Raw genomic sequence first — 13,452 nt, 5'->3', positions numbered from 1 at the left:
GGCAGAGAGTGGTCTTGACGTAAAGCGCATCACCCCGATAGCCGGTGTTTGTTTTTTTGTTTTTACTGCTCACCTGTACGCTGCATACTACCACCTACCACCTCCACCCTGCAGATACCTGCGATCCTTGTGACATTCTGGAGTATGTGGGAGGAGGTGTTGACCGGACAGCCGCATAGTTTGTGCCTATGCCTGGGGCGCCCCTCCTGTCATGCTCCCCTATGCAATGACTCAGGATTTGCTCAAATGGGGTAAACTCACCACAAGGAGGCACCTTGACGAGTTCTCTAGACAATGCACCTGAGACTTGTGTTTCTTTCTCTTGTTTCCTCTCCCACTATCCATTCTAGGTCACGATCAAGAGGGCATACCTGACTAGTAAGTCATAGCCGCGACTCTTAATACAATAGGAAGCTGTTCCCCCCTTGAAAATTTAGAGGGCTAATGGCACCCCTCTAATGTTACTACCTTTGTGCACTCACATCACTCCACTTCACCACTGGTCCTGATGAAACGCCAGGGATCTTTCAGACCGACATAGGTGTGAAACATGTCGACCTTATAAAGTTACCCGGGCACATTACGCCTCTGCTGGTAACTCCCAACCTACGGGTTTTTTACCCTGCCAAAGGGCACATGTAGTTTCCAGGGCCACTTGAGCCTATGACACTACACCCTGATCTACATGCTTAGAACTGGGTCAACCTTGCACAACCCATAACGTGATATATATTTTTTGGGGGTAAAGTCATCTCTCCACTCATTCTCCACCAAAGCTCCATTCATTACACTATCAATTTGATTGGTCAAGCAAACTTTCTCATCTTCCTCTGCAACATTTCATCCGATCCATCCAGGGGCGTTCTGGGCAAAAATTCCACTACCAAATTATTTTTGCCCACTACATAATCATATAATTATATTCTTGTAGTTGGTATTGCCACTTAGTAATCCTGGGTGTGGCCTTATTTCCACTCTTTGTGCTGAATAAGTCAATTAGGGGTTTATGGTCAGTGTAGAGGATAAAAGGCACCCTCCACACGTATGTGGAAAGTATTGTGTTCCCCACCATTATCCAATGCCTCCTTTTCGATGTTAGAGTAGGTGTGTCCAGCTCGACGGAGTGCTCTTAATGCAAATGTTACAACATCTCCCATCATCTCTTCTCTGCATTAGAACATAACAAATGTCAAACTTACTGACATCCATAACAATAACACTAACATTGTTGGTCTTGTCGAGTTTGAACAGTTCTGCAGAAGCTGTCTCTGCGTATCCTATCAAAGGCATTCAAACACCCCTCTTCATATAATGTACCATTTTTTTGTACATTTCTTAAGGGATTGGTTTCTTTAGTGAAGGGGCTAACAACTTTTGCAGAAAATTCGGCCAACCACAAGAAGGACCTTAACTGGTCATTGTTGGAAGAAGCTGGGGCCTCAGCAATGGTTTTCAACTACTTTATTTTGGGTCTAACTCCACTCTTGGATCTGTGATGACCCAAGTAGTCCACACCAGTTTCTTCAAATGTATACTTATCAAACTGGAGCGTCAAACCCTCTGTCTTGTAAAATGGTTGCTCCACATTACTCTCAAACACAATAAGTCATTTTGGAAATACCGAACACCTACACAATCTTTGAACATCTCCCTCATGAGCCTTTGGAATACAGAGGATGCGGACACTAAGGCAAATGGCATGCGCTTGAAAGGCAAAGCTCTCCCAAGTGTCACAAAGGAGGTAAGGTGTCTGTTTTCCTCACATCAAGTCAAGAAGAGAGGGGGGACCAGGAGCTAGTTAATGGTCCAGTGCCCGCGCTCCAAAGTAGACCATGAAGTAATCAAAAGGGGGGCACTGTTCCAGAGTGAGTGTTGCAGAAAGTCAGACCCTCACTAAATGGAAAGACAAAGACGGAAAGGAGTAAGAAAGAAGGGTACTAGGTCAAGGACGTTATGAGAAAAGTGGGGAAAAGACAAAAATTGTCTCTTGTTGCCCTCACACACCCCGAAGGATGTCATGCTTCATCATTGGGCAGTTTCGCTTCATCGGGCCGGCGGTGCAATGCCATACGTGTCCCCCGAAGGGTCTCTTTAGCGGAGATCTTTTAGAGAGCTGCCAATGGGTGCATGTGGGTGTGTGGGTAAAGTCCTCTGTGAAGGGTGATATTGTGCGTGCAGTGCGTAATAAAACTGCCTGAGGGTTACCAAAAAAGAGTTTAATGGAGAGGTACCCTTGGCAGGGTAAAAATCCAGTAGGTTGGGAGTTACCAGCAGAGGCATAATGTGCCCGGGTAACTTTATACGGTCGACATTTTTCACACCTATGTCAGTCTGAAAGATCCCTGGCGTTTCATCAGGACCAGTGGTGAAGTGGGAGTGATGTGAGTGCACAAAGGTAGTAACATTAGAGGGGTGCCATTAGCCCTCTAAATTTTCAAGGGGGGGGGAACAGCTTCCTATTGTATTAAGAGTCGCGGCTATGACTTACTAGTCAGGTATGCCCTCTTGATCGTGACCTAGAATGGATAGTGGGAGAGAAAACAAGAGAAAGAAACACAAGTCTCAGGTGCATTGTCTAGAGAACTCGTCAAGGTGCCTCCTAGTGGTGAGTTTACCCCATTTGAGCAAGTCCTGCGTCATTGCATAGGGGAACATGACAGGAGGGGGGCCCCAGGCATAGGCACAAACTATGCGGCTGTCCGGTCGACACCTCCTCCAACATACTCCAGAATGTCACATGGATCGCAGGTATCTGCAGGGTGCAGGTGGTAGCTGGTAGTATGCATCGTACAGGTGAGCAGTTAAAACAAAAAAACAAACACCGGCTATCAGGGTGATGCGCTTTACGTCAAGACCACACTCTGCCCGACTGTGCTGCGTGGGTTAGTGTAGAAAAGTAGGTAACAGCGTCCCGCGGGAATAGACAAAACAAGTAAAAGTCCTCGGTGCCTGTGCTTAAGGCTTTTATCCATACTTACCTAAAAGGGGAGCTAACAGTGCTTCATGAGCTAAAGGCGTAGGGTGCCCGCACCTTCTTGGGCTGCAGGGACAAAGTGATAAGGAAAGAAAAAGCGTGTGCATAACAATCGGTAAGTATCGTAGCACACTCAGTAGCAATATTTACATAGACTTACTTCGGAAGGGGATGTTCCATAACGATCGTTGAGTACTCACGGTTTAACTCTGGTGTCGGCACAAGAAACCTGCCCCGTCCAGACGCCAGCTCGTAGGTAATGGACTGCAGTATTTTGGCCTGATTTAAGTGCTCGATAATCATTTCGTGGGAGGTACCCTTTTCCGGTCTGCCCTGTCATGCTCAACTAGAGTGCGCTTGCGTGTGTGCAAAGACGCTTTAGCAGAGTGACGCGCATGCATGCCGGGTAGCTCAGGAAAGCTGCGCTTGTGCGTGGGAGGGCACAGTGAGAGGTGAATTGAAAGTACTGCCGATGTGTTACGTGTTAGCGTTGGGCTGGCACCCAATAAAGTGTTGGTCCTGAACACATATAGTGTGTAACAATATGCGGCACAATATGTGACAGGCGCACATAGGGTTGATGGGTAGGAGGTACTTAATATAGTGTTAGCGCTGAACTGGCACCTAGTACCCTACAATTCCTGATCAAGTGTGATGTGTAGCGTAATGTGTCTTGTCAGATGAAAGACGCAAATAGGGTAAATTGGCAGGAGGTATGCCATCTCGATGCGGGGTACCCCCAAGCCCAAGTATGAGTTTCACATGGGTGATAATTAAAGATTCCTCAATACAGTTACACGCGTGTGCATGTGTACAGGGGGAAGATGTATTTACAGAAGGTGCCAAAGGTGCACAGCGTGGGTGCGGTGGAGATGTGGCACCACGAACGTGTAGTAAGGTATGATAGATGGTCTTGCATGGCTGCTATGCCCAGTGGCAGTCATATCATGGCAACACACCTCAATAGCTAGTCTCGTGGGTGCGAGGCAGGGAGAGAGGCCGTGGAGAGGTTACAGCTCTGACCAGGGGATTTCATCATTCAGGCCTTGTGTATTGGTACGAAGGCGATTGACCCACCGTTGTTCGCGTCGTAATAGCGAGGAACTATCCCACCCTGGGTTGGCCTCTAGAATGGTCCAGTGAATGGACTCACATGGGTGCCCTTTGTCTATGAAATGGTTGGTAAGCTTGGTAGCTGTGCGGGCTCATCTCACGGTACTCTTGTGCTCACTGATCCTCTTTGTGATCGCTCTTGTTGTCATCCCAACATAGTACAGGGCACATGGGCATGTAATGAGATGTATACAATTGGTAGTATTGCAATTTGTATGTTTGCGTTGTTCCCATACAAAATTACCCAATTGTAGTGGCTTTGTATGTCTCGTGGATGAGCATGCCCCACATGTGCCCGCACGGATAGTGTCCTGTGACCGCAGGGAGATTCCACAGAGTGGTTTCCTTGGCCGTCTGCGGTGTGCGTGTTTTCCTCACATAACACCACCTGATGGTAGGCAGCAGACATATCAAATGTTATGAACACTGAAGCACCTCCAAAAGGACTTAACATATCACAACGTACGCCCAACCATCATATCGTGGAGTGACGGTAACGGTGTCATGCTGTCCTGGTTTTAACTTGCAATCTGTATTATCCTGGACATGAAAAAGTGCCCTACCACCCAAACCATTTTTGTCACTAGGAACAAAAGGAAAACATCAGATATTGGTGACATGGCTTTAATTCTATATGGTTTGCAATGTCTGAGCAAACAGAGCAACATACATTCCTAGCCCTCGTTCAGTCATTTAAATAAACATTACACAGCACCTGAGACATCTGAGAGAGAAAGCATACTCACAAAACTTAATATGAGAGTACATTGGTTGCATCATCGCCCAACATGAACATTTGACTCCAAACGGGCACCCTTCTCGAATAAAGTCTACCTAGGGTAGCTCCTGGTCTTTAGAGAAAAGGCAGCATTGAGATGGATATAATGCGTGCAATGTTCAGAGTCCCGCCTTCCTAGTGTCTTGTATTTAGTGTAATCTTTCCCTGAATGCTGTTGCTACCGCCACCAATCAAAAAAATGTGCATGGTCACATCCTTGCCAGGTAGCCCAGCCTTCGGTGAAATGAGGCTAGCACTTCAGTGAATTGATAAACAGTGATGCCTCTGGCTGGTACTTCTTGGCGCCCCTCAAAGTGTTCAATGTCACCTCCTTCTCTTTGCCCAAGTCAGCTTTGGAACATAGGACATGTAGTGTGACCCAGGCGTGTGATCCAGCCCGGGGCTGTTCAAGCGAGCCACCAGTAGACGTGCCCAGAGATCTCTGAAGAACGCCAAAAAGGGCGCTAAGCACGACTGCCTCAGACTGGGAAGTGCATACAAGGTAAGTAGCGTTCAGAGCGTTTTATACACTTTTGGTCCAAATGTCACATGTTCTGGGCTCTGCCCTGTACGGTCTCTTTTAGTTTTGGAAAGTAAAAAATCGTTGTCGTGATAACCTGCCTTATGAGGCCCGAAGTGGTAAGAGGTGGCTGCCAAATATTTACTGACCTACGACCTGGACCTTCCCATGTTCCATCTTGTTTTAGAGGAACAAAGTGTTTCAGATCTGGACTCTGCCTAAATCTCTTAAAATAAAGCTTGTTGTGAGGTCTCACAGACAGCTAGTGGAGGGGTGGAAAAGGGGTTAAATACCCCCCCCCCATTTCTGGGACCTCTAACCTTGAGTGAGAAGAGGCTAGGTCTGGGGGGGCTCCACCTCGTCCATGAATGCCCTCTCTTTCTGTCTCCCTTCAAGGAGCATAGGGACCACTGCAATGGGGTGTAGGCACCATCTGTCGGCCTAGGCATACATAGTCTCCCTTGAGGTGGTGAACGTCTCCGAGTGTGTCTCACATACGCATGTATGTAATGCCCCAAAGTGTACATTTTGGCTAGGGTGGAGGGGGGTGGGGGGTCAAGACATCACTTCGGCACCTTGCTGCTCGCCCAGGTGTGGCTCATACTCAACCTAGTTCGTCTGTCCTTACCTCCTGCAAACTCAACGTGGGATTGGTCCATCACTCAGTGACTGACAGACTAAAGAGTTCAATCCATACTTCAGCTGTCCTCTAAAAGCACTTAAACAGCCGCCCATTATAACTCGCATGTTTGAAACCTCAGGACTGCTTATATTCTTATCCCAATCCTTCCCAGTGCAATTCAAAATGCCTTTATATCAAATATATTGTTGTCCATATTTCCATTTACTTTCTTTGAGTGAGAGCCATTCCTTCCATCTGCTTCTAACCCCAGTATCTTAAAAATGAACTCCTTAGAACAGATGTGGCACCGTCACCACCACCGATAACCCCATGACCGAGGAATTAAGAGTTACAGCCAGAATGCTAAATTCACTTACGGAAAATTTAGCATTCATTTTCAAAATGGCGGCTGACGGCTTCACGGCCAAGTATCATCAAGCAGGCAAGTGGAAGCCGGGCTGGAATGAGAGGGCCTCTGCGGCTCAAGAAATGCAAATGGAAGGCATGGTGGCTGTGGTATAATCTGTCTCGACAGGAGAAGGATTTCGTGGTGAGGCAGAGAAGGCGACGACCTGGAGCTTTGGCATAGAGTTCTGTTTGGAAGGTTTCTCCAGCCTGTTTCAACGGAGTGCCACCATGGTGCACCACACGGGTGTTAAGAAGCGATGTACCACCTTCGAGTCACAACATGGCGGCCAGGTCTTCGCGGCCCATCTCGAGCATGAGGTCGTAGAGCGTACCCACCGTCGCCTTCGAAATCTTACACTGCCGAGAGGGAGACAAGAGACAAGTCATTATAGATACAGCAAAGAGAGATTGTGTGAGCTTGTGTCAGAAGTTGTTTGTTGGTACGCTACAGCTATTACGTGGACAATATCAGAGAAGTACACAAAGTAACATTCATTGCTAAGTAACACAAGCTTCTGAACTGCATAACTCAAACATATTTTATATGAACTTATGTAATGCGCCTTCTGCTGTTGGTGTTGCCTTGAAGGACCATTTTGGTTCAGATGTACTAAATTTTTTTATTTAGGGTAAAATGATCGCTATCTGTATAGCGCAATCAATTTTTACGTACATTGTTTTTTTTTAGCTGAATAATGTATGCAAAGTTGTAGGGCAGCACTCCACAAACACCAATAGGAACGAATTCAGACCTGCTGCTGCTAATATGACATAGAGTAACACAACCTAGCAATGAGTGGAATACTAGTGTCAAATAAAAACAGAGGCAAAAACTGGGCAGAAGATGTGGTAGCTGTTAGACCTGTCAGCCCTTTGGGTGGTCCCTCCTCATCATTATTTATTTTGTCCCACTTTTGCCTCAAACCCTGTTTGAATTTTTCCTTTTTGGGAACCACCAGACTTTTTAGTGTTGCTGCAGATTCAGGGAGCCATTTTAGCTACCCCTGAAACTTCTGTCTGAGGGCCTGGAGCACAAAATGGTGGCCACCTGTGACATCACCAGCATCCACTGGAACCTGCCAGCACCTTCCAGAACATTCCAGAACCCTGTGACAGTTGGAGGCGGTTTAGAATGTTGGGAAGCTAAGACAGAGAGTTGGCAGTTGGAGCTGGCAGTTGGCACCTGACTGGTGAAGAGAGAGCAGCAGAAACTTGAAGGAGGAAGGAGTGAAGCAGCAGGGGTGGAAACTTGTGCCTGGAGTGGGGTCCATAAACCCACCCTTGATACTAGTCCCTACTGACTGAGCCCAACCTGGAGCCCTGTGTGGGAAGAAGCAAGAAAAACCATCCTAAGGACCTGGACAGCAGGAACAGGCCTTAGAGACAGAGAACAGCAAGATCCTGACCTGGAAACTGGTTTCCCTGGAGTCCGACGTCGAGTAGCCTGAGACCTGGAGCCCGAGGTGGAGAAGCGGCGCCGACTGGAAAGCGGACGTCGTACCCGGAGCCGCCAGAGGTCGAGAGAGGGCGCCGTCAGAGGTCGTGAGGAGTACCAGAGGTCGAGGAGGAAGTCACCCGAGGTCGAGTGAGCGGCGTCATCGGAGGAGTGAAGTCCGCCCTCCGGAGTCGTCGGAGACCAAGGTGAAGTGTACCGGAGGTCGGGAGTGAGGATCGCACTCCGGAGTCGCCGGAACCTGAGAGAATCGTGCCGGAGGTCGGGAGTGGAGGTCGCACTCCGGAGTCGCCGGAAACCTAAGGAGAGGAGCACCGGAGGTCGGGAGTGAGGATCGCACTCCGGAACCGCCGGAAGTCGACAACGAGTCAAGGCCGGCCGACGTCATCGAAGTTGAGGTCGCCATCGGACCGGAGCCGCCCGAGGTCGACATCGAGTAAAGACTGCCCGACGTCATCGAATCGGAGGTCGAGATCGAACCGAGGCCGCTGACATCGAAACCGGAACCGCCTACCGGAGTCGTCAAGAACTGACATTGCGCCGAGGCCGCCGACATCGAATCGGAACCGCCTCACGGCGTCGACACGACTCCAGCGGCGTCGGAGCATCAGAAAAAGGGCAGTAAGTGGAGTAGAGGGCGCCTAAGGCCCTGTGGAGACCTGAGAGACTGCTCTAAGGGGCTAGGGAGGTGCTGGAACCAACCTGACTGTGCCAGGGGTGAGCTGGGACTAATCTAGAGAGGTTGTGTGGAGGGAGAGGGCCAGGTCTCTGGTATTCCCCCCTTGATCTACCTCAGTTTAGGCCTCAGCCTTGTCCAAGCCAGGGAGTAGACACCCTCAAGCCTTCCACATCCCCACAAGCTGTGCCTGGGCCAAATCAGCCCTTAGGAATTCAAAAGTGATCTGATTCTATGAGTGTCACTGTCAGCTTTTAAGTATTTATTAGGGGCACTGTATTTATTGTATTTAACCTATTTATTGCTTCACTGTATTTATTGGTCCACAGTATTTATTGATGCACAATATTTATTGGTTACAGTATTTATTGCCTCAGAATATTTAATTGCCTGTATGTATTGCACTTTTATTTATGCCTTCAGTATTTATGATCACCCCTATTTATTGAATCATTAAGCCAGTATTTATTTGACCTGCACTATCCAAAAAGTTTGTATATTGTGATTGTTATTTATTTTATCCAATCAGCAACTAAGAGAAAAAGAAGATAAAGAAAGATATTTTCATAATTTTTACGGTGTAGAGTCGTTTTTGGAACGGATGCACGCATGGTTATTGTATGGGTATGTCGTATGCTTAGCACGGAGCCTGATTCCTGACCACTCGAGCCAAGCTACCACAGTGTGTTCCGGAAGACCACCACCACCCTTTCAGAGTGGGAGTGTGGTTTTCCAACATAAATTGGTGTTCAGTGGTGGGATAGAGCTGTGCCTACGTATACTCAACAATAACTGTGGGTAGTCCATAGGCCTACACCGGGAGTTTTCTCAAAGCGGCCTTCCTAATTGTGGGTTTTTGTTTTTTCCAAATTTACTCTGGTGGTGGGAGGAGGTATTATTAAAGGTACCCCCCTGCATAGTTACTGCACAAAACCTGTCCTCTGACCTGAGTGGGCGAGATGGAGTTTGTACTAGAAAATCTAGAAACGTACACTGTGGCCCAACTCAGGGAGTTTTGCCAGCGGGAGGGGGTGTACTGTCCCCCAGGAGCAAAGAAGGGTGCACTCCAAACCAGCTTAAGGGCTTGGGGGGAGGCACGCCGAGAAAGCAAGGCTGAGGAGGAGGACAGGGATAGAGAGCCTGACACCGAGGGGGCTGAGATGTACCAACCTGAGGTGGGGAACCTGTCAGCGGGGCCCAGAACCATTTCTAGGAAGGGCAGCAGTGCCTCTAGCGGTGGCTTGTCTGAAGTGGAGTTAACAGACCGGAGGGAGAAAAGACAGCTCACATGGGACTTAGCAAGGCTAGAGAAGGAGAAGGAGGAGCAGAGGATGGCCCATGAATTACGACTGAAAGAAATAGATCTTCAGATCCTGAGAATCGGGGCACAACCTGTTCCTAATGGTGGCAGCCAAACCCAAGAGATCACCAGGGAACCTAAACCATACCTGCCAAAGGACATATTAGCTAGCTATGGAGTGGGCGACGATATCGCCAAGTGGCTAGCGGCCTATGAGGTCTCGTTGAGGGCCCATGGGGTTCCAGAGAAGTACTGGGGAGGGGGATTGTACAAGTACATGCCTCCAGCTGGTAGGGATGCTTTATTGGCCCTCGAAGAGGATGAGCAGACCCACTACCCCACCATGAAACTGGCGCTCATAAGGAAGTTTGGACTAACACCCGAAAAGTACAGACAGAAGTTCAGGGGTAGTCACAAACTGGGCACACAGAATTGGGTGGACTTCCTGGACTATGCAAAGAAGGCACTGGAAGGTTGGATTCAGGGCAGTGAAGTGAGGAACTACGAGGGGTTGTTTGACCTAGTACTGAAGGAACACCTGCTCGAGAAATGTTTCCCTGAACTGCGGCAACACCTGGTGGATAGCAAGCTGACCAGTCCCCGGAAGCTTGCTGAGGAGGCGGACATTTGGGCTAGTACCCGGGTGTCCACAAGGGGGACTGGAGGGGATACTCAAAAGGCCGGACAGGGCGCCCCCCAGAAGAAAGAGGGAGGGGAAAAGAAAAAGGAGTTCTCCAAAGGCCCCCAAAATAACTTCCAAGGGAAGGGAACAGGATTCACCCCTAGGGCTAACCCACCCAGAAACCCTAATCCTGGCCAGAGTCAGCAGCCAAGGGTTGTCCATTGCTATGAGTGCGGTGGCGTTGGACACTATAAAGGAGATCCGAAGTGCTTGAAACGACCACCCCCTCCCACTGGAGGAAAGACCCCCGGAGTAGCTAGTGTAGTGCTCGGGGAGGAGATGCCCTTAACTAAGGGAAGGGAGTGGGCGGGTGTCACTTTAGTGTCCCTGGGAGAACGGGAGATGGTTCCTAAGATCCAGGTGCCCGCAAATACCGCAAAGTATGGGCAGTGGGTCACCATCAACGGCCAAAGAGGGGAGGCTCTGAGAGACACAGGAGCCAGTATGACTATGGTGCGTAGCCAACTGGTGTCTCCAGAGCAGGTAATTCCCGATGTACTCCACCCAGCCGCGATGGCTGACGGCAGAACAGGCCACTATCCCGTGGCCGAGGTTCCCTTTGAATGGGGGGGGGTTGCAGGTTCACTTCGAGTTGCCGTAAGCCCTGCCGTGCCAGTCGATTGTCTGCTGGGGAATGACATGGAGCACAACGCTTGGAAAGAGGTGGAATACCGGACTCACACCGAGATGCTGGGTACACCTGACTGGGCCTGTGTTAGCACAAGGTCCGCGACTACCCGAAGAGGGAGTTCATTTCGGCTGGAGCCTGGAACAAAGGCCCAGCCAGCTGCCAGTCAAGGGAAGAACCGAGGACAGGAGGAGCCTGCCTCGGCGTCCCCACCCCGTAGGACGGATAGGCCACCGGAGGTGGTGGACCAGGAGTCTGCGGTGGGGGACGTTACCAACCTGGAGGACCTACCCATCCCGGCCGAGTGGCATGTGGAGGGAGGCCCGTCCAGGGAGGAATTCTGCCAGGGCCAGAGGGAGTGCCCTACCCTTGAGGGGCTGAGGCGACAGGCCGAAGCCCAGGCAGCAGGGAACGTTGAAGGGAACTACAGTGTTTACTGGGAGGATGGCCTCCTCTACAGTGAACCCAAGGCACCCCTACATGGATCGTCACGAGCCTTGGTAGTTCCTCAATGTTATCGAGCCTTCCTTCTGGAGTTGGCTCACGAGATACCATTGGCAGGACACCTGGGGCAAGACAAGACCTTCGCCCGTCTTGTCCCACACTTTTATTGGCCTCAGATGAAAGTGTCGTCCGATACCTACTGCCGGACATGCTTGTCTTGCCAAGCCAGTGGGAAAACAGGGGTGAAGCTGAAAGCTCCCCTGGAACCACTTCCTGTCGTTAGCACCCCCTTTGAAAGGGTGGGAATCGACATTGTGGGTCCGTTAGATCCACCGACTACAGCTGGTCACAGGTTTATCCTGGTTCTGGTGGATCATGCCACACGGTACCCAGAGGCAATACCTCTGAGGACCATAACAGCACCTGTTGTGGCTAGGGCCCTGATGGGAATCTTTACCCGAGTGGGTTTTCCCAAGGAAGTTGTGTCCGACAGGGGGACCAACTTCATGTCAGCGTACATGCGGGCCATGTGGAAGGAGTGTGGAGTGACATACCGGTTCACCACTCCTTACCACCCCCAGACAAATGGTCTGGTGGAGAGGTTTAACAAAACCTTGAAGGGCATGATCAGAAGTCTGCCTGAAAGCCTGTGGAGGAAATGGGACGTCCTCCTACCCTGTTTACTTTTTTCCTACAGGGAAGTGCCACAGAAGGGAGTGGGCTTCAGCCCCTTCGAGCTTCTGTATGGGCACCCTGTACGTGGACCTCTCAACCTGGTGAGAGACGGATGGGAAAGAACTCCCAGAAAGCTTCCCCAGGATGTGGTGAGCTACATGCTGGCCTTCCGGAGCCAAATGGCTAAGTTGTGGAAGCAAGCTTCTGACAACTTGGAAGCCAGCCAAGCAGTGATGAAGGCGTGGTATGACCACAATGCTCACCCGGTGGAGTTGGAGCCTGGCCAGAAGGTGTGGGTGATCGAACCAGGAGAGCTTAGTGCCCTCCAGGATCGCTGGTCAGGACCCTTTGAGGTGTTGGAGAAGAAGGGTAAGGCTACCTACTTGGTGGACCTGAAGACCCCTCGTCAGCCCCTGCGGGTGCTGCATGCCAACCGCCTCAAACCCCACCACGAGAGGCCCGAAGTCATCTTGATGATGGTGACTGACGGAGGAGAGGACGTGGAAAGCGAGCCTCTCCCTGATCTGTTTGCGTCTCAAGAGAAGGATGGGTCGGTGGAGGGAGTGATTCTCTCCCCATCTCTAACTCCTGAACAGCAGGAGGACTGTCGCCAGGTCCTGGGGCAGTACTCTTCGTTGTTCTCCCTTGTCCCGGGTAGGACTCACCTGTGCGTCCATGACGTGGACACAGGAGACAGCCCACCTGTGAAGTCCAAGATCTACCGGATGTCAGACAAGGTGAAGGCCAGCATTCATAGTGAAGTCACTAAGATGCTGGAGCTAGGAGTGATCGAACCTTCTAGCAGCCCCTGGTCCAGTCCGGTGGTGTTAGTACCAAAAGCTGCACCACCGGGTGCCCAACCAGAACTGAGGTTCTGTGTGGACTATCGGGGACTGAATTCAGTGACCAAAACTGATGCTCATCCGATCCCTAGGGCGGATGAATTGATTGACCGGCTGGGAGCTGCCCAATATCTAAGTACCTTTGACCTTACTTCAGGGTACTGGCAGATCTCTTTGACTGATGGAGCAAGGGAAAGGTCAGCCTTCTCCACGCCCAATGGCCACTACCAGTTCTGTGTGATGCCCTTTGGGCTCAAGAACGCACCTGCCACGTTTCAGCGCCTGGTAAACCAGATCCTCACCGGAATGGAGAGTTTCTCTGCTGCTTATCTGGATG

The 13,452-nt window shown here is 50.2% G+C and overlaps 1 protein-coding gene across 4 annotated transcripts in view; it reads right to left on the bottom strand.

Moving 5' to 3' along the window:
• Positions 1-4,695: 4,695 nt before the first annotated feature.
• The window catches only part of LOC146797056 (uncharacterized), a 190,852-nt gene continuing 182,095 nt past the window's right edge, over positions 4,696-13,452 (bottom strand). For all 4 annotated transcript variants that reach the window (XM_085629669.1, XM_085629671.1, XM_085629670.1 and 1 more), the window contains one exon: positions 4,696-6,772. In XM_085629669.1, coding sequence (XP_085485795.1) covers positions 6,689-6,772 — 84 coding nt within the window. In that variant the 3' untranslated portion in view covers positions 4,696-6,688. The remainder of the gene's footprint in view (positions 6,773-13,452) is intronic.

This window comes from Triturus cristatus, chromosome 10 (assembly GCF_964204655.1).
Source record: "Triturus cristatus chromosome 10, aTriCri1.1, whole genome shotgun sequence".
In the NCBI taxonomy this organism is placed as follows: domain Eukaryota; kingdom Metazoa; phylum Chordata; class Amphibia; order Caudata; family Salamandridae; genus Triturus; species Triturus cristatus.
This window is presented reverse-complemented; position numbering and strand designations above follow the sequence as displayed.